Genomic DNA, 22,532 nt, shown 5'->3' on the forward strand with positions numbered 1-22,532 from the left:
TTTGCATTGCTACTTAAATGCTGGAAATTCGGGTTCTCACAGAAGTAACTTGCAAGGACCGTAATCCATAATTTCAATCTTTTAATTATAAATTCATAAAAAAAAATTAAAAGAAATCTTTTATATAGTTTCTTGATTGATACGTTTTAACAGAGAACTTTCTAGTCGCCAAGCCCGGCCCGAACATGGGAAACAGTAAAAAAAAAAGATCTCATTATGGATGCCAATGATATCGAACTCGCAAGGTTTCTTCTAGGGACTTTATTATCTGATAATTCCAATACATTGAATATTTTTTAATGAATTCGAACTTAAATTAATTTGATCCTTTTTTGATATTTTTATCACTATTTTATAAATACACCAAAAAAAAAACCTACATGAACTCGCATACTCAAACTCGAGAATTCGAACGCGCTTGCTTAATTAAAACTCAATATTGAAATCAAGGCTAACCTAGTTCATTTTCGAGCTTCGAATCAGCTTAAAAATTCCGATCTCGATTAAAGGAAATGACCATCGTTCGGTTCGATCTACTTCCTAGAAACTAATCTCGATATTGAGACTTGTAGCCATGTATATCATAGTTTATTCATATGTGTCAATAACTATAATTCTGTTGAATTTTATTAATTAGTGTTAGAAAATTTCGAAGCTTAGCTACAATGAACCAATTAATCAAACTTGAACTAACTACTACCTTTTACCTTGCTAGTGGAGTTTTACCAAATCCCTAATTGACAATTCCTATTTTTGATATATTTTTCAGTTCAAGTTTTTAATCCTCCAAAAAAAAGATAGCTGTCATTGTAACCATAGCATATAAATTCAATAAATATACAACTAATTTGGATTTACAATCAAGACAAAAACTTCTGTGAGACGGTGTCACATGTCGTATTTTGTAAGATAGATATCTTATTTATGTTATTCATAAAAAAATATTAATTTTTATGCTATGAGTATTACTTTTTATTGTGAATATCGGTATGGTTGACCCGTCTTATAGATTCGTGAGACCGTCTCACAACATACCTACTCTACAGTCAAATATACCACTCAAGTACCGGGTGTGATCATACGCTACATTTTGTGCTATATTTCATGTTATAATAAATATATATTACGTAATTTTCATTGTTAGGTAAGTAGATTCTTTAATAATTAATTCAAATTATTATATTTGGACTGAAAATTCAACAATCGCATCAAAAATAAAAACTATCCTTCAAATTTAAATAAAGTTTTTGCTTCTATCCTAAACTTGTTATTATTATTATTATTATTATTATTGATGAGTATGAAAATTTGAAAGAAATAGAAGTTGAATAGCACAAAATGTTGACTTGACTTACGGTTGACTTATTATTGCTATATTACACACACCTTTGTATTCATCAATAAAATTACGATTATATTTAATATACAATTTTGATATAATTCATAACATTAATACTTCATTTACAAAAAAAAAATAATATGTTTATTAGATAACGTATTAAAATTAATATATGGCTGGAAGAGTAATAATGATTTCACTTTATACATACATACATATATATATATATATATATATATATATATATATATATATGTCTCTGGAAGAGAAATAAATGATTTCACTTGTGAATAGAATTTATTAGGAATGGCCACATAACTCTTGACTCAACCATAGGTGGAGCAAGCGGGGATCGAGTAGTTCACAAAATATTAGATATTCAAATACTTAGCTAAACCCCACGTTATCTTATTCACACACACAACACACAGTGATAATTTAAATTTATATATTTATTATTACAAAAAATTGATTATAAAGACATAAAATGAAGTTACAAATGATGGGTTTTTGTAAATAATTATTAGTCTAAACTCTTTTAAATTGGAGATGAATTTAAAAAACAAGGGATGGTCGTAGATCATCTTATACAAAACAAAAATCGAGAGTAGATTTTTCGATGTAGCATATACTCACCTAAAAAGCAGTTAGATATATTTCAAGTAAAGCAAAAAACTTAAAACAAAAACTCCAAAATAAGTTATTTTAAGTTGTATTCAGATAGATGAATTTGAACTTAAGAATTTCAAATTCAAAATAATAAATTTATTGATTTATTTGACAAAATCCGGTTGACAGTAAGTTTCAAATATAACTTAGTTATTTCTTGAGCCATTTGAATGGATATCAAATTCTAGATATGTAAACGAGCCGAACAATATCATACTTGATCTCAGCTCGTTTAATGTATATATAAGCTCGAGCTAGAATCGAGCTTTTATCATGATGTTCAAGTTTGACTTGTTGTGAAATTATTAAGCTCGCAAATATCTCGAGATTGATTCGTTAATAACTCGTTTACCATGTTTAACGAATCTGCATCAAGTTCGCTCGTTAAGCTCGTTTTCGAGCTCGTTGAATATTCTTAGTCAAAAGGCTGACTAAGATATGCGAATTTAATAGGGCATACTATTCATTTTATAGTCTTTTAATAATTTCGCTTACTTTCAAATTTCAATTCGATGTGGTACAATGCAAGTTATTATTGTAAACTCAAGGCCCAATAAACTAGTTGAACTTGAGTTTGCGAACAGGGTTTGTCCACTGCTGTTAATTGACTAACGTGATCTACAAATTATTACGTTAGCCCAGCAGTTTACTCAATATGCACGAAGGGTACATGTTTCATTGTAATAAAAATATAATAGTACTTGAAAATTTGAACTCATCGACTATCAAGTAATTAGGTTCAATCAAATTAAAAACCAAAGAGATTTTAGATAACTGATTTTTCAATTAAATGTTTTTAGCAAACTTAGATAATATAGAGTTTTTTCCCAATATTGTGTGAAAATTGCCGAATTTAAACGAATCAAGTATCTGATCTTAATGAGGCCGAACCAAACTTGACTTTTTGTAATATTTGATTGAATCATATACGAGGAAAAAACAAAAATAATTTTTTTTGTGATATGTGGATTTGAAAATAAAATTATGTCAGAATTTAAATTAAAGTCTTAAAATTAGGAATATTTTTTTTAAAAAAAAGTAATAATTACATGGTATGCAAAATGTAATTATTATTTGGCAAAAACTTGTGTGAGACGGTCTCACGGTCGTATTTTGTGAGACGAATCTCTTATTTGGGTCATCCATGAAAAAATATTACTTTTTATGCTAATATTATTATTTTTTATTATAAATGTCGGTAAGGTTAACTCATCTCACAGATAAATATTTGTGACATGGTGTTAGAGACGTATTCTTATTATTTTTTGTAAAATTGGAAAAAGTAAAAATATGTAAAAAAAAAATTATACATTAAGATTCAAGAAAACATAATTCCGAATTTGGATACTTCGATTTGATTTTCGATACTTTATACATTACCTTTTCTAGAAAGAAAGAGAGAGTTACCAGCAAGCTTTTGCTTCGTAATCTGAATTTCCTCAAAAAGCGAGGCTGAAGAAGCGCCATTGTGACGAACTATGAGCTTGCTAGAGGATTGAAAGGAAAATTCTCCTAGAAAATGTCCGCAGAGAGGAGTTCGACTTCGCTCTATGCATCTCCTGATGAAAACAGCCTGTAAGATTCCGCGGCTTGAACTTTTACGCGCGATCGTCGTATTACTTGGTGAATTATTGGATGATTTTTTGTTGTTTCTTGGATCGAATGTTTTCGTTGATATGCCGAATTCTGCAAAGTTTCTATTTTTGATAATTGTGTTTCATGTTCCCTAATTGGAGTTGGTATTGTATGAATTCGCTCGAGTGAAAATTTGGTATCGAACTCGTTGATTCTTTGATGCAATCGACACCATTTACTTCTTTTACCTGACAATGGATGATTGTTATAACTACTATAATTTTCTCCGTGGGTGGTTGCGTGTGTCTATCTGATTTGTTCTTATTTCTGAAATTATGGATAGAAATATGATATTTTTCCGGTCTGTGGACACTTGACATGAATATTGCAAAGACGTGTTTATACAAATGGATAGCTATAAAAATAATATTTTTGTAGAAATGACCCATTCTGAAGTATATCAACCGCTGCACTAGGTTACTGAAGAATATCAGTCGCCAATCTTTATGCTAGTCTCTTTTGTACCAAAGCTGGTTCTGGCAAAAAATTCCCATTTGAGAAAGCTAAAAGTGTTCATTCTACTTCCCTTCTTACATTTAGATATCACCAGCAATGCACTCTCATTCTGTTCATTGCATAACTCAGTCAACATTATGTATTGCTTTGTATATCTAGAATCTAAAAGGGTATCTTACACAGGGTCGTGGTGTCAGAGCTCTTATAATGTGACAGCATAAGTTAGTGTCTGGTCTCGGTTTCTTATTATGATTTTGGTACCTGCTGCGTAGGTTCCTCGACATACAGCAAGAGGCTCCTTTGTTTAGTCACCGGAAGCCTACAAGGATATTTGGAAGCATTTTTTATTGTCTCCTATTGGCAAGTTTTTACTCTGTCAAGTTTGCACATCTTTTGTGCATGATATTCAAAGCCATGATATTTTCTGAATTTTTTTTTGGTTCTAGGCAGGTTATGTGATTTTAGCTGTGGGCGCTATATGGATACTTCCTTCTCTACAAGAATTGATCCCTCTGATACTTTGTAGCTGTGATGTCATTCTTTTGGTTGTCACAGGTCCTTTGTCATGTTTCCCTCTCTTTTGGCTAGTATTCCCTTCTTTTAGATTCAAGTATTCAACTTCAGTGTTTATTTGAATCATACGATCGACATAGAGAATCTTGAAACGAAGTTGTATTTGAGAATATGTTTATATGCTTGATTTTATTTTTCTAAACACACATTTTTTAGGTATCATGTTGTATAAGAATTTGTTGGGCTAGTGAGGTCGTAATCATGCATATTTACTTATTTTATGATGCACAAAATATTTTTAAAATTTTAGTCTATAGTGTATGATAGTTAAAACATGATATAATATTAGAGTATTTTTGGAGAATCGTGAATAGTAGAATTAAAGTAATGATTATGTTGAAAGACATGAAATTGAAAAGCTAAAGTTTTAGGAGATTATCTTGGAGAATGTAAAATAAGTTTGGTTTTATTTTTTGAAGGATGAGAATATTTTGAAAAAAAAATGCTCCCAAGCACTGCCTTAGTTTCTAGGACTTAGAATGTTCCGACTTATATTCTATTTGATGCGAGAAATTTTGTCAGCTTCTGGATATGGTTAAGCACACGGCAGAAAGCATAGGCATCCCAAGCATCTAGGACTCGGGATAGTAGAATGAAACAATTTTCTCTAAGCAGCTATGGTAGATGAAATCATGAAATATGGCCTATAGTCTATATAATGAAAAAAAAATCCCAGCTTCTTGGATATGTCGAAGCACACTGCAGAAAGCATAGGAGCCATTTGATACTTCTTAACACAACAAATTTCAATGAGAAGTAATGATGTTAATTAAATTATGTAAAAAAAAAAAACTATTCTGGAATCATATTTTATTTCCATTGGGATAAGAGGAAACATGCATAGCTCATTCTTTTGAACAAGTACTAAGATGTGTACAAAAAGATGCAATGTTCTTCATCACATTCATACATGTTTTGACTTATATGGTACATAGGGGACCATTACGGACAATCTCCACTGCGACACTTGTGACTCCTAACTTTGAAAACTGATTTAAGTGATGTTATAGTTTTGAATGCAAGTTGATCTAATATGCCCTGCACTAAAGATATCCTCTGAACATTGAAGGCATGTTCCAGCAGTATCTTGTTTACCAAGTTCAAAAGATACGCCTGCAGGTAGTTTGGTTATTATCTTTTCATTGTGTTTAATCTTATTATCATCTGGCCTTGGAAAATTGTTTTTAACATAATTTATCGTTAAGTGAGTTAGAGTTCTTTCTTTTCCTGGGATGTTGCATCCACCTAATAATATCTTCATTCATGACATATCCTAGGGTGATTTTTTTGATTTGGTGCCAGACCTTGTTTGATGCCAAGTTAGCTCCATTAGAAATTGATTCGAAACTGACATCTTTTATGTTGTTTCTAACAAATATAGGTTTTTCTGCAATATCTATAGTTGAAAATATATCTCTTTCATAAGACCTTGATATATTAATCTTCCTCTTTTTAGCATCCTTGCAAAATACAATCTGTAAAGTGATCTTGTGCGGGGTAAAACCTCAAGTGTCAATTATGAAGTCCTTATGTTGTATGTGCGGTAGATCTTTCATCAAACACACTTGACTTTCATAAGAATCTGATCAACTGTGTACAATCTTGACACGTTACCCAATAAAGCGGTGCTCTGCTGCATCATGTTCTTTCTAGTTCACGATGTTGAAAATAACAGTGAATACACGATGAATTGGCAGTAAATTGTTTTTCATATCAATGCATAAAACATGAGTGATGGGAGCATTTTCCGAAGAAAATAATAACCTCCACTGGTTATTTACAACAAAAGTTGACATAATTTTTAAACAACCTTCTTCCTCAATTTAGGATGAGATACCAACAAAATTAGGAAAATAATCTATCATATCTGTTATCAATGTTACTAAAATGCGATTAAGGAAAGGATAATAGAATTATACAATTAATTAGTTCCATAAATCTGGGTGAAATCTCAACTTTACAATGCTCTTAAAGTCTCCTCCATCTAAAGCGTAGAAATGCTTTTAAGCTTGAATACTACAAAACTCAAGTGCTGATTTTGGCTTGAATGCAATTGCTGTATCTGTGATGCATTCTCTATTCAAATTCCTCTGTACATTAACTTCATCTGATTGTTCGAGAAATTTCTGATGATCGTAAAATTCTGTACCATTGTTTCCCCTAAAAACAAACTCAGGTTCTATAAGGCTAACCTGCAGCACATGTTATGTAGTCCTGAAATTCTGGTCGCTCTCCACCACAGATCGGTACTATATGCTGCTTGTAGTTCTGATAATCACGCTTCCATTTCTTAAATCACCGCTTCATGCTAAGAACTTGAGCTTTTCTTTCGACCGGTCTGATGTTGACTTTGACTTTTTAATCTGTTAAACTTTGATTGCTAACTCGGTTGTTGAGTGGGTGATCTGTTACTGACTAGTAGTTGATTTATTTTTTTCAAAAAACAATTAGCTTGACACTGAGAGAAAGCTACGCAACATGAAATAGGAAAAAAAACCTTTCAAGAACAACCCAAACTAATTTTTTTAAAAGGAAAACGACTTATTGACTCACAAAAAATGACTGGAAAAATATTAGTGTGTGACTAGAAATGATGGCGGCTGTGGAAGCAAGGCAATATGGGTTTATACACCTTTTTGGTCCTTATGATGAACCTAGGACTATAGTATCATCTGAGAAAATTAGGAAGAAAGTAGTTTGCTTCATTGAAAATTAAGAGTGAAAATCGTCCAATGATTTATCAGCAACCTACTTCCTTTAATTTAGGGAGAGATAAATACAAAAGAAGAAAACTCTCAATTTTGTGCCCATAATTATTAGAAGTACAAGATACAGTTAGGCGCAAGGGAGTCGTAAAGCCTAAGAGCTGCATGTTAATGGAGTGAGGTGTTTGAAAGAATAACATCCTAAAATCTAAATATTTGAAATATTTCATTAAATATAACCAGAATTGAGTTTTATTAACTATTAAATGTTTGTGGTATAGAGTCTTGTCAATTTATAGTGAAAGTGAACGATTATTATTAATTTACTTTAGGCAACTCATGGGCTTTTAATGACTTTGATGTTGCAAATATCATTTTGGCTTCAATTAAGGAGAGGATATAGTAAACTATGATTATTGGGTTTCATAAGCCACGGTGAATTCTCACCTTTACAAAGCGTGCATGTGCATATTACTGTTATGATGCTCAAATTTTTTCCAAGACCTGCAAAGATAAAGATAGAATAAATATTGCATATGCAAATAACTGTAGACTGCCACACTTCCTTCTATCAGTTTGAAGTTTCATGTGATAAATCTTAGTGGCAAGAGTGGATAACAGTTGAGATTGTATACAAACAATTGTTAATTTAAAAGCATGGAAGTACTTTAAGAAGACAGAAATTGGAAGGAAAGGTGGTAAGATATGAAAAGAAACATCAGGGAATGACTGCATGGTCATAGATGAAAACAACAATGATGTTGGAAGGGTGACATTTTCTGTTCTACAGACATATTCCCCATTTCTAAATACTGTGGATGAGCTGACATGAAACCACTAATGAACATGAGGCTTGAAAAAGTAATTATGATTAAAACTTGTTATTGATATTGACATGGGCTCTCTAATCTTCAATTTGAGGCGAACAATTACTGCTGTGTATCAGTGAGAACTAGGAACTACTGTTCTCGTCCCCCTGTTGTTTCTTTGTCTTTATCAGTGATGACAATTATGCTGTTGAAAACATGAGATACTTTTATGTTATAGGGTTACTATGGGTTCAGCCAAAAGTTGAAGCATCTAATTCGCCTACCATTTGCTTCTATCTCGTATGGTATGTTTTGACCTGCTTCAAGCACTTGAAAGTGTGATTATTTATTTGCAGACAACTCTGTTGTTGTTGATGGTGTAAAATCTCTGGTCTCTGATAAACTTCAATGATTTTAGTTTGATTGATGTTTTTGACACCGCTAGAGCTATGCCAATGGAATCGAGCTATACTAAAGGTGTTAAAATAAAACAATAGGCATATAGCCACAGCTCTAATGTTAACGATTTTAGCCCTAATCCACTAACATCAGGGTACTTTGATGGATGTGTTTTGGAGTGTAAAAGTATATCCAACCAATATGCTGCAATTTTAATCCTGTGTTGCTTATTATATTTTAAAACTTTTCAGATACTCATATATTTTAGTGATTCTCACGAAAGCATTTACCTGTCTGTATGTGAGACAATGCTAGTTTCCCCAGGATGATGTTAAGAGATGTGTTTGGCCTACCTGTAATGTTTTGACGGGAGGAAGCCTGCCTTATTATTCGTTATGTTATGCAATATGCATGAATGCTGAAGCATAGACCAAATATTTTTTTTATGATGACTAGGTTTCCATTGTAGTTATTTGTTTTTTTTTCTGTTGTGTGTATTAAGTGCAGATCATTATAGGTTGCAGTTCTGATTGTTATTTGGGTGGTGTTGGTTGTCCTTTGAGAGCAATGTGAGGTGAATATCTTATGTATCCTAACTGAATCTGTGCTCAAGCAGCTTGACCTTCTTGTCTCAGCTAATTTAGTGAGCAAATGATGAGCTTAGCTCAAAACAAGGACTATTAAGATACGTATTTTTCAGTTGTGGCTAGTTTCAGTTAGTTTCATACCCCAAATATAGCATCTCTTTTGGAGTTTGACTGGCTTGATATATTGCAAGTATGTTTCGACTTCTGAAGAAATAGAACACGACACTGTTTGTGTTAGTTATATTATATTAATTTTCGTTGGTCATTTCTGTATGTAGGCTACATGTTTACCCTGTATCATGTTGAACTTGTTGTTATTTAGTTAGTGTTTCTTCTTTATATTTTTATCAGTGGTTTCCATGCTTATTATACTTCCGGCAGTCAAAATTGAAACTTAAGAGCTTTATTAAATTAGGATGTATCTCAAAACACTTAAATGCAGGAACTGCTGCAATGTTGCTTATCGTGGCCTGGAAATCGCACATCACTTTTCTTTCAATCTCTTTGTTACTCAGGTCAACACACTGATTATATTCTTGAATGTATACATCATGCAACTGAAAATCTTGTATCTTGGGATGAATCTGTTCTGTTGACCTGCTTCTCGACATACGTTTCTTTTTAAAGTTTTGCATTGTCTTTATGAGGAAAAAAGAAAGAATCATTCTAGTCATACTATACTACCTGAGGCCCGCCTGAACATTTGACGTATCCTGATTAGTGCCTCGTGTTTTTCATTTTAGCGCAATATTAATAGTTTGCTTTACCTTAATATTAAATCCTTATGTTGAGATGTCAGTGGGCACTGGGCAGCAATTGTCAGATACATGATACTATTTTATTCCGAGGATCTTGTACTTGATATATTTCAATCCCCAGTCCCCCGAGAGTTTTTTATGCCTCTTTAGTTTTTGGCGCAGCATAATTTTTTGCTGTCTGCATAAGTTATCAAACCCGTATTTTTTACAATTTTATTAAGTTTCCAGATCAACCTATGTGTGAAATTTCAGGGAATATGATTGTGACACATGTTAGACCAGTCTATGTTGAAAGGACCATGATTGATTTTGTCTGTTCTATGTGGGGGTTTTGACATCACTTTTTGTGTGAGTTCTATTTTGACATGATTGAAAAATTGTCAATACATTCTTATATATGATTGCACAAAAATGCAACAAATTTAATGCACACTTCATTTGTCTGCATGCCAAAGGTTGTCAAGCTTTGGCACCTGCGGCAGAACATAGACAAAGTGTTCCCTATATTGCATTTGAAAACTACTTGCTGAATCATTAATTTTTTCACTTTTAATATTTTTAGTCTCTCTGATGTTAAAAAATACTCTCACCATTTCATAAGGTATATATTTACATGGCTAATGTTTTGCTGATGAATTCATGTCTTGTCTGTCATACCGCAGAATTATTATGGTTGTAGAAGCAATTTGTGCTGGCTTTTTCATGAGCGCCTACATAGGTATGTTTGTTTGTCGGACTGATGATATGGAATTGAATGTTGCATTATCTTTTTTTTTTTTATAAGAAACATATTTTATTAAGTAATGAAATTAAGTTACATATAGTGGACCAGTGATCCACCGAAAAGATAATTAAAGTTCGAACCACAACTTAGCAGTAAACATACGTCAAATCCCTAAGAAGATCTGATGTTGACAAACTCCTGAATTCTTTGTGCATCCCAATCCAGTTCACTATGCTGATTTTTATTTTATCCCAACAATCTTCCGCACTATATTCCACATCTTGAAAGATTCTTCGATTCCTCTCTAGCCATATGCCCCAGCACATACCATGTATCAATACTCTCCAAAAAAGTCTTCCTCTTTTTCCAACGCAGTGCCCCAAGTCTGTGTTGTACAAATCTTTAGTTGTGTTCGGTAGTACCCAACAAAACTTCAATTCTGTCAAGGCCTTCGACCACAACTGGTTGCTGAAAGAACAGTGCAGCAGCATATGATCTTGCGATTCCAACCCGTTGCGACACAACACACACCACCCGGGAGATATAGCACAATTAGGCAATCTCTTTTGCATCAACTCCGAAGTTGGTAATTTTCCAAGAATAGCCGTCCAAGAAAAAATTTGAATCTTCGAAGGAATTGGAGTCTTCCAAATGATTTTTTGAAAAGCAAAATTATGATTGGCGAAGAACGAACGAAAGAAAGACTTGACCGTGAACTTTCTAGATGGATCCCCTTCCCAAACTATAAAATCATCAACCCCCTCTACAATCCTAACCGTTTCTAACTTTTCTACCAAAGATGGCAGCAAGACAGACTCCTCCTCACGAAGTTGGCATCGAAAATGAAAGTTCCAAGAATTAGCATTTGAGACACTGTCGAAACTGAAGAAATGTGAAATATTGGAGTTCCTGGCCGAAGAGATATTATATAAAGTAGGATATAACTCCCGGAAAGAAACATCCCCCCACCAAACATCCTCCCAGAACCTGAATTTATTACCCCCTCTAACCTCTAATTTTACTAGTTGGTGATAAGTCGGGTAAATACTCGAGATAAATTTCCACGGACATCTAAACGTGACATTCTTCGCCAAACCCGCGTCCCAACCATTATCTTGCAGCCCATATTTACTCCGTATAACTCTTTTCCACAGCGAGTCATTCTCGTCGGTGAACCTCCACCACCATTTTGCCAGTAGCGACTTGTTCCTCAAACAAATGTTTCCAATACCCAATCCTCCTTTCTCTTTTGGTCTACAAACCTGTTCCCACCTTACCATATGACAATGCGATTCATCCTCGTTTCCATCCCACAAAAAATCTCTCATTGTCTTTTCTATCTTCCCTGCGACTCCTTTTGGAACCCTGAACAGTGATAGAAAGTAAATAGGAAGTGCATTTAGCACCGAGGCAATCAATACACTTCTTCCTCCTTTTGACAAAAAAGCCTTTTTCCACGATGCCAATTTTCTTCTAATCCCTACCAATATAGGTTCCCAAAATACAGCAGCCAGTGGGTTACCCCCTAAAGGCACTCCCAAATAATTGATCGGCCATTTTTCCCTTTTACAACCAATCATCCGTGCTATCTCCTCCTCTTCAACTTCATCTTGACATACTCCCAGTAATGCACTCTTTTCCCAGTTTATTCTAAGTCCTGACATGTCACAGAATGATTTTAAAATTTTGACCAGAAATTCAAGATGTGCCTTATTTTGAACGAAGAACAATGTGTCATCCGCAAACTGTATATGCGTTACCTCCACCTTATCTCGGCCCACCTCGAACCCTCTTATTAATTTTTCGTCTTTTGCTTTGTCAACCAAACTTCCTAAAACATCAACTACCATGTTGAACAAAAATGGTGACATTGGATCTCCCTGACGAAGCCCTCGGCTTGATCCAAATTTCCCCCTTGGTCTCCCATTGATCATTATCGAAAAAGTAACGTTGGATACGCATCCTCTTATCCATCTTCTCCATCTTTCTCCGAATCCCTTTTTCCGTAGCACGAAATCCAAGAAATCCCACTCTACATTGTCATATGCCTTTTCGAAATCAATCTTAAAAACCCACCCCTTCTTTTTCTTCTTCTTCCCTTCGTCCACCAACTCATTCGCAATCAAGCAACAATCTAAAATTTGTTTACCTTCTATGAATGCATTTTGGGCCTCTGAAATTGTTTGTCTCAATACTTTTTTCATCCTCGTGGCCAACACTTTAGCGATTATTTTGTATAAGCTCGTTGTAAGGCTAATGGGTCTGAAATCTTTAACTCGTAGTGAGTCCTTTTTCTTTGGTATCAAAGAAATATACGATTCATTTGTAATTCCGTTGATAATCCCCCCTTGGTAGAATTCCTCAAAAACTTTCATTAAATCCCCCTTGACCACTTCCCAACAGTCCTGGTAAGCTGCCAATGTATAACCATCCGGTCCCGGTGCTTTGCATCTATCACAATCGAAAACAGCTTTCTTAACTTCATCCTCGAGAAACGGTTGTTCAATTTCTGCCCTCATGCCATCGTCAATGGTCCTCCACTCTACACCTTCAATCCCGAATCCATGTGTGTCTGTCTTTTTGTACAAATTCTGGAAATAATCTACAATGCATTTGAAAATTTCACCTTCTTCCTCCACAACCACCCCGTCTTCTTTTTCCAATCTACTTATTATACCGTTGCTTCTTCGATGATTAAGCAGAGAGTGGAAGAACTTTGTGTTTTGATCTCCATCTTTTAACCACTTCACCTTTGCTTTTTGATATAGCATCTGATTTCTTCGGCACAGCAGCTGTTCCAGTTCACATTTGATCAATTTTTTTTCCATCACCCCTTCATCATTGCTCCTCCCTCGACCCTCCATCTCGTCCAACACAATAATTCTGTTTTTCAGTTCAGCTTCCCTTAACTCAGTTTGTCCAAACACCTCTTCATTCCATAACTTGATATTTTCCTTGACAGATTTCAGTTTCCTCATAAATTTGTAGCCTTCCCAACCTTGACATTGTGTATTATTCCACCATTCCGTAAAATATTTTTTGAAACTCTTATGCTGCAACCACATGTTCTCAAATCGGAATGGAGTCGGTCCCCATTTCATTTTTTGTGTATCCAAAACAATAGGGAAATGGTCGGATGTTACTCGAGGCAGAACATATTGTCTATGGACTGGAAACATCTCCATCCATCCTCCCAAAAACAAAAACCTGTCGAGTCTGCAGCATATAGGATTTGCCCTCAAATTTGACCATGTAAATTTCGCATTCAATAATGTCGGATCAATCAACTCTAATTCCTGCACCAACATATCGAAGCAATCCATGCTTGTTGTTTGAGTGTAGCTGTTTATTTTTTCATTCAAAGATCGCACCACGTTGAAATCACCTCCCAAACACCATCTTGTCCCACACAACACTCTCAAACCTGCCAATTCATCCCAAAAGAAATTCCTTAGTCGTGCTTTACATGGCCCGTATACTGCTGTAAACCACCAAGATCCTAAAGCATTATCGTTTTCAATGCAAATCGAAACCGTGAATTCCCCAATCAAATTCTCTTTAACATTAACCACTCTTGGATCCCACATCACTGAAGGTAGATGAATCCACTCAACGAACCTTGATTTCCATACGCTTGAAATGAAACTTCTTCCTACAAATTCCTTTTTGGTTTCTTGTAGAACTACTAAATCAGGCTTTTCTTTTCGTAACATATCACGAATGAAGCCCCTCCTCGTCGCCGACCCTCCCCCTCTTATGTTCCAAGAAAGAATCTTCATCGAAAAATTTTTCCTCCCCCTGCATTTTTCCCAGCCGTCTTCCATTCATCCCTAAATTCAACCATGTGTACACCCATCATCTCCAAGCATCCCACATCTTTTTCCGAATCAGAATTCATCATCTGCCCCTCCTTTTTGTTTTCAATGTCATGAATTTTGATCTCGGCCATACCCGACTCATCACCAACCATATTATCTACCCTACCCTCAAAGTCCCTCCCCTGCCCAGAGACTCGATTGAATGCAGAAGAAGAAGAAGAAGGCTCAAGTGAAATGTGAAGTACGTGATTATCAGATGGAATGATTTTATTGTGTACCTTATCAGAGATTGGTGCGAAGAGATCGGCTATGTCCTCCACTCCCAAGCAGGTGTGTATCGTCGCGTCCGAGCTTTCTGAAATATGAGATTCGACATCACTGTAATCGCTATCTTCTTCCGGCACAATTTCGCGATCAGTTGTGAGCTCTCTATCCTCCCATGAACCATGATTTTCTTTAAGCACTATTTCATCTTCCATCCTCTGTGTGTTGTTCTTTATCACATCATAGTCCTGTACGCCGAAACCATTGTAATTAAGCCTTGATTTTTTCCTTGAGTAAACCACATCGAATAGCCTTTCTTGTTTGCACGTTTCTTGTGAACAAGTTTTCTGCTGTGATTTTTCCTTATGGTTTGTGTTCAGTGATTGCACGAAACCTCTGTCAAACTGTGCAGCCCCTTTAGGACTAACCCTTTTGATGATGCTGATGTGTTTCCCTCCACACATTGGTTCAGACCTAGTTTTGCTAATTCCCGTTGTCCCTTTTCTTGTCTCTTTTTGGTCAGTTTCTTGTTGTTTTGTAACAAACACTTCCATTCCTTGAATGACTCGAGAGTTGCTGTAATCCCTTTTATTGTATGACGAAGGATATTCTCCCCCCAATACCGAATCTTTTCCCATATCTCCCTGGTTTGCCATTGCTGTTTCAGTTTTTTCCTGCTGATAATATGTTGTGTCGTCCTGATTCTTCACTACAAAATCACTTTCAGGAATTCCATTATCATTCTCAACTGGTTTTCTCACTCGCCCCCATCCGGCTGTAGTTCTCACACCATCAACTAGTACTTGTGCATAAGAACGCTTTTCGTAAATCTCGTACGCTGGAATGTTGATAGAATCAACATAAATACGGATCTTCAGAGGACCGCTTACTGTGTGAATTACCAGGGAGCTATTAATGAAACCTCCTTCTAGTCCCACCACTTTAATTTTAGCAGCCGATAAATCCTTGAGCAGCGTTGTATCTTGACTGATGTCCACCAATCCCCCACATTTCTCCCCTATTTTTTTAAACACCTCTGTTGTCCACATTTCCCACGGTAACCCACAAATCCTAATCCAACTATTGCAACATTCCCACACTTCCTCTGCAATGTTGGTGTCACTCTTCCAGCTTTCAAAATTTAAAGAAATCCCCTTTTCCAGAAAGCACCTATTAATTTTCGAGTAGAACTCATAATCCTCTCTACTATTGGGCCACCACATTGCTTTATTTGCCTTGAAGGGGAAGATCTCAACCTTCTGCTTCACCGCCTTACCAATTGCTTCTTTCACCATTACCCAGGATATATTCACTCGATCTCTCGTGACAATCAAAGCTTTGTTCCATTCTTTAGTCGAGCACTTTCGAAAATCTGACCGGGCATCTATTTCTCCTGACCTTGTGTAGCTTTGAGTTGTCTTACCACGATTCGTAGGCTGTTGAATTTGTTGTTTACCCATCTTTTGGTATGCTGCTTTCATTTTTGTATTGCTCAGAACTCTGTCAAAGTAAAACACCATGCATCTCCATCCTTCTTCATACCTTCCACTTGGAATTATGATACGCTGTCTCTTGTTCGACCTTTCATATCTTGACACTTCAATATAGCTGCCTCTGTTATTGGCAATTTTCTGCACAGACACCACAGTTTCTCCCTGTCTGATTCTGTTAAATGTTTTATATGATCTTGGGTTAATAATGTAATCACACATTATTCTCCTCAGCCAATGAGCACTCTGTCGGTCTAGCTCCAGCATGTAGCTCGCATTTCTTGTTCTTTCCGTCACACAGATAGAGTCATTCCTTTTTCCCACAGAGACTAAGAATAATTTCTGTTCTATTCTCATCTCTTCGACCTCCTTAGCACTTTGGTACTTACTATTCTCCCACCTTGACATTTCTGAGTTTGCTAAAAGACGGTGAATATAGGGTCGGAGTTGGACTGTGTTTGTAATGAAATAGTTGACGATTCGGTTGGTCGGAGTTGGACTGTATTTGTAGTGAAATAGTTGACGATTCGGTATCTTTAGGACCCACCCATTTGAATAAACTCTCTGGAAATAAACGATTTTAGGATTTTATGAAAGCGGAATGTGCAGACGATCGTCGTCGGCGGGCGGCCGGCGGCCGTCGCCGAAGATTGTAGACCTGTGGCTCGACAATTCTCAGTAAATATATGTGAAGGTTGATCGGTGAGGGTAACTCCTTTTTCGAATTTTGAAAATAGTTGGGAGCATTTTCAAAAAATTCTCTCACTAGTATACTACTAATTATAAAGTATTGTTGCATTATCTTAGACAATGGTTCAGAAATAGTAGTACTTTTGATTAGTTAAATTGACTTATTATCCCCCGTCCTTTTGTTTCTTCCTATTTTTACTTTTAGCTGAAGTTAATGTACTGTTGCACCGATCGTATCAATGTTATCGAATTTCAGAATATCAACTATTGGGAATCTTATTACGAGATTTCATTTCTTGAGAACCTGTTGATAACTTTGAGATGCTTTGTGTTTACAAACTGAGCTTTTAAATCTACTCTTCAAGAATCGAAACTCTGAAGTATGTTATCTTAGAGGCTGAAGTACGAAGTTCAGGAAAGTTCATGTTCTTACCATATTTTGGTGGCGGCAGCTTATGTGCATCAGTACAATTCGCTGGATTCTGAACCTGATGTTTTGAACTCACTGTATTCTCCTCTGCAACAGTCAAGTTCTCTAGAAGGATTAAGGTAATTCTTTACGAACAGTTCCCCTTGAGAGATTGTTTTAGCAAGCTAAAATAAAACTAGATGTCTACCATGTTCTTCTTTGTGAGTGAAATGCAAGTAGATCTCGAGATATTTTTTAGAGCCACTCGCAGTTCCCTATTGTTGATGCCATTGCTCTTTTGGGATGTTTGAAACGGACTTGTGTTCATTAAGTGTCCAAAATTTTGGCCCTTCTCCTGTCAGGCATGCAACAAAATTATAACTGTTTGGAAATTCACCGTGAAATGGACAGTTGTGTCTTGATTCTCTGAGCACTTTGAAAACCGAAAAATCCTACATAATTTTCGGTCGTGTTTGTCATGGTAAATCACTCATTGTTAACTCTTCCCAATTTTCTTTACTAATTTTGCATACACATTTAGTTCGCGAATTCAGTCAAAGGAAACTTCATGGTCTGCTACCAGTATTTATTTTAGTTTGCCTCCACTTTCAAAAGAAGCATGTGTCTGTTGCCTTTTTGATTCTCTGTTGTGTTGTAGTTTCCAACCATACTATCATCGGATTTTCTCCCCCAACTTTTTGTTTGACACTAATGTGGATACTTTTCACTGTGTGAAAACGTGGTTTCAAACTGTTATATGATATTCCTTTCTACCTCGTTTATTCAGGGAATTAACCACACTGGGCGTAATCTTTCAAATTCCTTGGTTTTCTTTTTTTTTTTCCCTTTTTTTTTCTTGTTTTTGCATCAGGTGTCTTATTTAAAGTTAGAACAATTTTCTTTCTCAGGATTATTGTATTTTGATTTGTATTTTTATGTGGTTTATTTATATGCCGTAAATATTTTACAAAGCTGCTATTGTTTGGAGGCAAAACTTAATATGCTCGTGCTAAGCTACTAAGTACGCTCGATAATAATTGTAGTACCTGAAAGTTAAGCCCCGTAGGGTACAGAAGTTTCTACGAAAGTAGGGATCGTCCTATATTTTGACATGGTTTTAACATGAGTAATGAATTTTATTTCGTGAAAGGTACCATGATGGTGGACGGTTGTCTGATCAGCAGATGGCCTTGTTGCAGTATCAAAGAGAGAACCTTCACTTTCTGAGTGAGGAGGTAAATGTTGACACTCGTGGTTCATTGGATGGAATTTTCTGTTTGTTTTATTAAAATATGAGTAAATCCATATCGGCCAAATGCATCATCTTTATTCAACTTGGTTGGGTGATTGAAATGGGTGACATTTTACTCTTTTTAGTTAATTTTTTTATAAGATATCTAATCATTATGCATTCCATGTAGATTCTTCGGTTGCAGGAATGCTTAAGCAAATATGAGAGATCTGATGATGGGAGCACCCCTCAGGTAACAATCACTCTCAGCAAGTTTTTCTAGGCATGATAAAAACTTAGAATCTGCTTTTTGGGTAAAAGTGGTAGAGCAACTGAATTTCCAATACATAGGTATTGATGTTGAGTCACCTTGCTTATGCTGATAACATAGTTTGGTTTACAGCCATATGGTTTCTCGGAAACAATCTCCAAAGATTCTGATGCTATGCTGAGTTATACATGTCTTTTGAGCTGTATGTATATAATGGACAAAATGTTAATTTTTTTTTGGTTGTATATTGAAATATCACTTGATAGTTTTTGAAGAATTTAATTGAAACCGCTGACCTCTGAAAAATGGCTGTAGAGTAGGTTTTCATGATTAATTCGTCTTCTATTATCCATTCGCTTTTTAACATAAAATATTTAGGGTTTGATACTCCGTAAGTTCCACACAAAGCCAATTTTTGTTTGTGATAATATGATGAACCATAAAGATCCGATCAGATCTGCTAGGTTCTTGCATCACCAGCTGTTTCAAGATTGTAGTTTCAGTAACGAAAATTATGCTCAAGTCTTGATATAACAAATGTATGTTGTAATGAACCATCCAATTATTTTGTATGATTGTCTATTTTAATGGAGCTTTCAGGTTGATCTTGCTCATTTATTAGCGGCTCGTGATCAAGAATTGCGCACACTTTCGGCTGAGGTAATACCTGGTTTATGATTTATAGCTGTGGATGTTCATTGACCTGTAGTTCTAAATAACATCAGTTTTCAGTTAATTGATGCATGTTCTGAGAACTCTATCCATACATGGATTATTCTTTTGGGAAACTTTTCTTCATTTTATCACATTCACGAGGCCTAATTATTTATTCTCGAATGATTCCGTAACTACTTCTGGAATCAAATTTGATATATTTTGTTCCTGCTGTATTTTTTCAGATTAGATGTTCACCTTTCTATGGAGCTAATTTGAGAAACTTTCTGTTTATTGATGTCTTGTGAAGTTTCAAGTCCCTGATTTGTTTTTCAAGGCCTCCATTATAGCTGCAAAGATCATCTTTATAATTGAATGATGGATGCTGAAAAGCTTAGTTTTGCAGATGAATCATTTGCAGTCTGAACTGAGGCTTGCTCGATCTTTGATTGCCGAGAGGGACGTGGAGATCCAACATTTTCGTAGTACAAACAACCAGGTAGCGATTGCATGTACATTTCTCTCTCACTTTTCTTCTGTGTTCGAGCAGATTCCAACCTTTTTTTCCTACAAATAAAGATTGGACAAACAATATTGTAGCATAAGGAAGCAAAAGGTCTGATGGAGGGATCTAAGAATTAAGAACAGTGATGCTTATAACTATTACTTGTTCAGATGCAACCTGTAGAACATGTGGCAATAATGTCTCTATCTGTTTTTTTCTAAAAATTCGCTGAAACGCATGGAGCCCATATTTCTTTTGCCAATAACAGTAAAGCTGCAAGTCAGGAATTTAAATTGTCATTGCATTCTCTCAGTGTTGTTACAATTACCATTGATACACAGTATGTAGAGGAGAATGAAAGAATTAGAGCTATACTGGGAGAGTGGAGTACTAGAGCAGCTAAGGTATTAGTCATAATACACTTCTTGCTTCAATTTTTTAACCAATTCAAACTTATTATCTGTACGTATTCACTTACTTTTTTGGTTGCTGGACCAATAAAGCTTGAGCGTGCATTGGAGGTGGAACGCATGTCGAATTTGGAACTGCAGAAGAAAATTACAACATTAAAGTCTCAAGCGACACAAGAACAAGTGGAACCGACATTGCTGATGGAGCAGTAATTGATTTTCGTTGACAAGTTAGTCTTTTCTTTGGTGCCGAACTTGATTCAATCAATTATTTTTGTGAGAAAAATCTTGGTCTTCTAGTCCAATGTTTTAGACCTGTGGACGCTATTATGAATTATCATCGTCGTATTAGAAGTTTATGTATGAGTTTGATTCTGGTAAGTGGTGTCAAGAAGTTGGCTTACCTGAACTGAAGCCCATGCCAGGAACAAGGAAGCCAACTGCTCGTTCTTGTCTCCTCCTTGGTGTATATAGTTGGCATGTATCCTTAACCGAATATTTGTCATTAAAATACATGCACGGAAGAACGGTGAAGTTCAATCAAATCAAACTCAAGTGGCATCCTAATCGAGCCTACGAAAAAGATTTAAGCTGTAACTAGATCAAGAAGTAACTTTCGAGCAGGCGTTTGTAGTTTTCAAGTTCTCGAGCATGCAGCCATTGCGAGGTTTAAGTTGTATGTTGGTTCTGTGTTTACATGGGCGTCAACACAATTTCCAACGAATTTCGGTACTTATTCAAGAACATCGATGTTTGTGTGGTCGAAGAAATGGACGTTGGTTTAGGAATACAATGATCACAACAAACCTTCAAGCCTTATTTTTCATCTGGGTTAATCCTAAATGGGGCTAAAAATTGAGCATGCTATTAAACCCAGTTTTTCTTTTGTTTTATTAAAAAAAATCAAATATAAAAATTTAGAATTCTCTCCTCTCGTATCCGGTGCCCCACGCGAGCTTGTCTATCTTACGAAAGCCATTTGGACTGACGAGTACAATTGACCAGTGTTACATGAAAATAGCTTCTTCTTTTTTACAAAATCATACATGTCCAAGGCAGATCGTTAAAATCGCTAATATATTAAATCTGCTCTATGCGAGCATAAAAATTGTCAATATATTTTATTTCTACTAAATATAGAGTTAACAAGGCATAAGTTGTCTGTCAAAATACCTCCTAGAATCTTAAATCTTAGTTGTTTATACATCAATTTCTAGTGTTCTAAATAGCGATCGAGGTGGCCACCTAGGCGGTCCTCGACCGCACCGTCTATGCATGAGGCGGGTGTCGAGGCGGGTTGAGGGGTGTCGAGGCGGTCGAGGCGGCGAGTAGGCGGGTCGAGGCGGGCGGGCGGGCGGGCGAGGCAGTAGTCAACAATTTTAAAAACCTAGTCAACAATTTTTAATGGAGGCCTCGGGAGCGGATGAAGTGTTACATCCAAGGAAGAGTGCAAAGAACATCCCCATTAGAGAACTTAATGAATGTTTAGAAACATCGGAGGAGGAGAATGAAGAAAATGTTGATTGAGTCCGATGATAAGAAGACAATGGATGTAGTAGATGGTGCATATGTAGATGATTTGGAAGATTAATTATATTTAATCTACTACTTGTTCTAATGATGGATAATTGATTGAAACTTTGAAAATTTAAACTTAGTTTTTTGGTAAAAAAAATATATTACTTCGTCAGCATAATAACATTAATATAATGATGAATCTTTATTAATTGCACATTATCTAGATGATATTATATTTTGTGCTTAAACATTATTTAATTGTACATTTTACATAAAAATGATAATAATGCATGATTATCTATAAAAAAATTGCTTTAAAAAATCCAACCGCCTAGACACCGCCTAGGCGGCCGAGGCGGTAGGCAGTCACCGACCGCCCCCGCCACCGCCTCCCGCCATTTACAACCTTCGATTTCTGAAATAAACACTGCCTTGTAACTGTGACCTAATATGTTAAACTGTATCATCAAAAAATATTCAATAAACTACAATAAATTCACCTAGAAAAGGACATAACATGCATAGTTTGATTGGTAATATTAACAAACCCTCTACACATATAATATAAAATCCAAAGAAAAAAAGCTAAAAGAGAGTCTAGTATTTTTTTCCTAGGAT

At 35.6% G+C, this 22,532-nt stretch overlaps 1 protein-coding gene across 2 annotated transcripts; it reads left to right on the forward strand.

Moving 5' to 3' along the window:
* Positions 1–3,370: 3,370 nt before the first annotated feature.
* Positions 3,371–20,777, forward strand: LOC140842706 (protein FIP1-like). 2 transcript variants are annotated; one of them, XM_073210796.1, is made up of 14 exons: positions 3,371–3,583; positions 4,372–4,463; positions 4,550–4,654; positions 5,742–5,791; positions 8,425–8,491; positions 9,615–9,687; positions 10,593–10,648; positions 17,369–17,465; positions 18,476–18,560; positions 18,747–18,809; positions 19,428–19,487; positions 19,888–19,980; positions 20,328–20,390; positions 20,490–20,777. In XM_073210796.1, the coding sequence occupies exons 1-14, from the start codon at positions 3,528–3,530 to the stop codon at positions 20,607–20,609; spliced, it is 1,080 nt and encodes a 359-aa protein (XP_073066897.1). In that variant the 5' UTR covers positions 3,371–3,527; the 3' UTR covers positions 20,610–20,777. The 2 variants fall into 2 exon arrangements, with proteins under 2 accessions (XP_073066897.1, XP_073066898.1); XM_073210797.1 differs by having other exon boundaries at positions 4,372–4,459.
* Positions 20,778–22,532: the final 1,755 nt, after the last annotated feature.

The sequence above is a fragment of the Primulina eburnea genome, chromosome 10 (assembly GCF_022965805.1).
Source record: "Primulina eburnea isolate SZY01 chromosome 10, ASM2296580v1, whole genome shotgun sequence".
In the NCBI taxonomy this organism is placed as follows: Eukaryota; Viridiplantae; Streptophyta; class Magnoliopsida; order Lamiales; family Gesneriaceae; genus Primulina; species Primulina eburnea.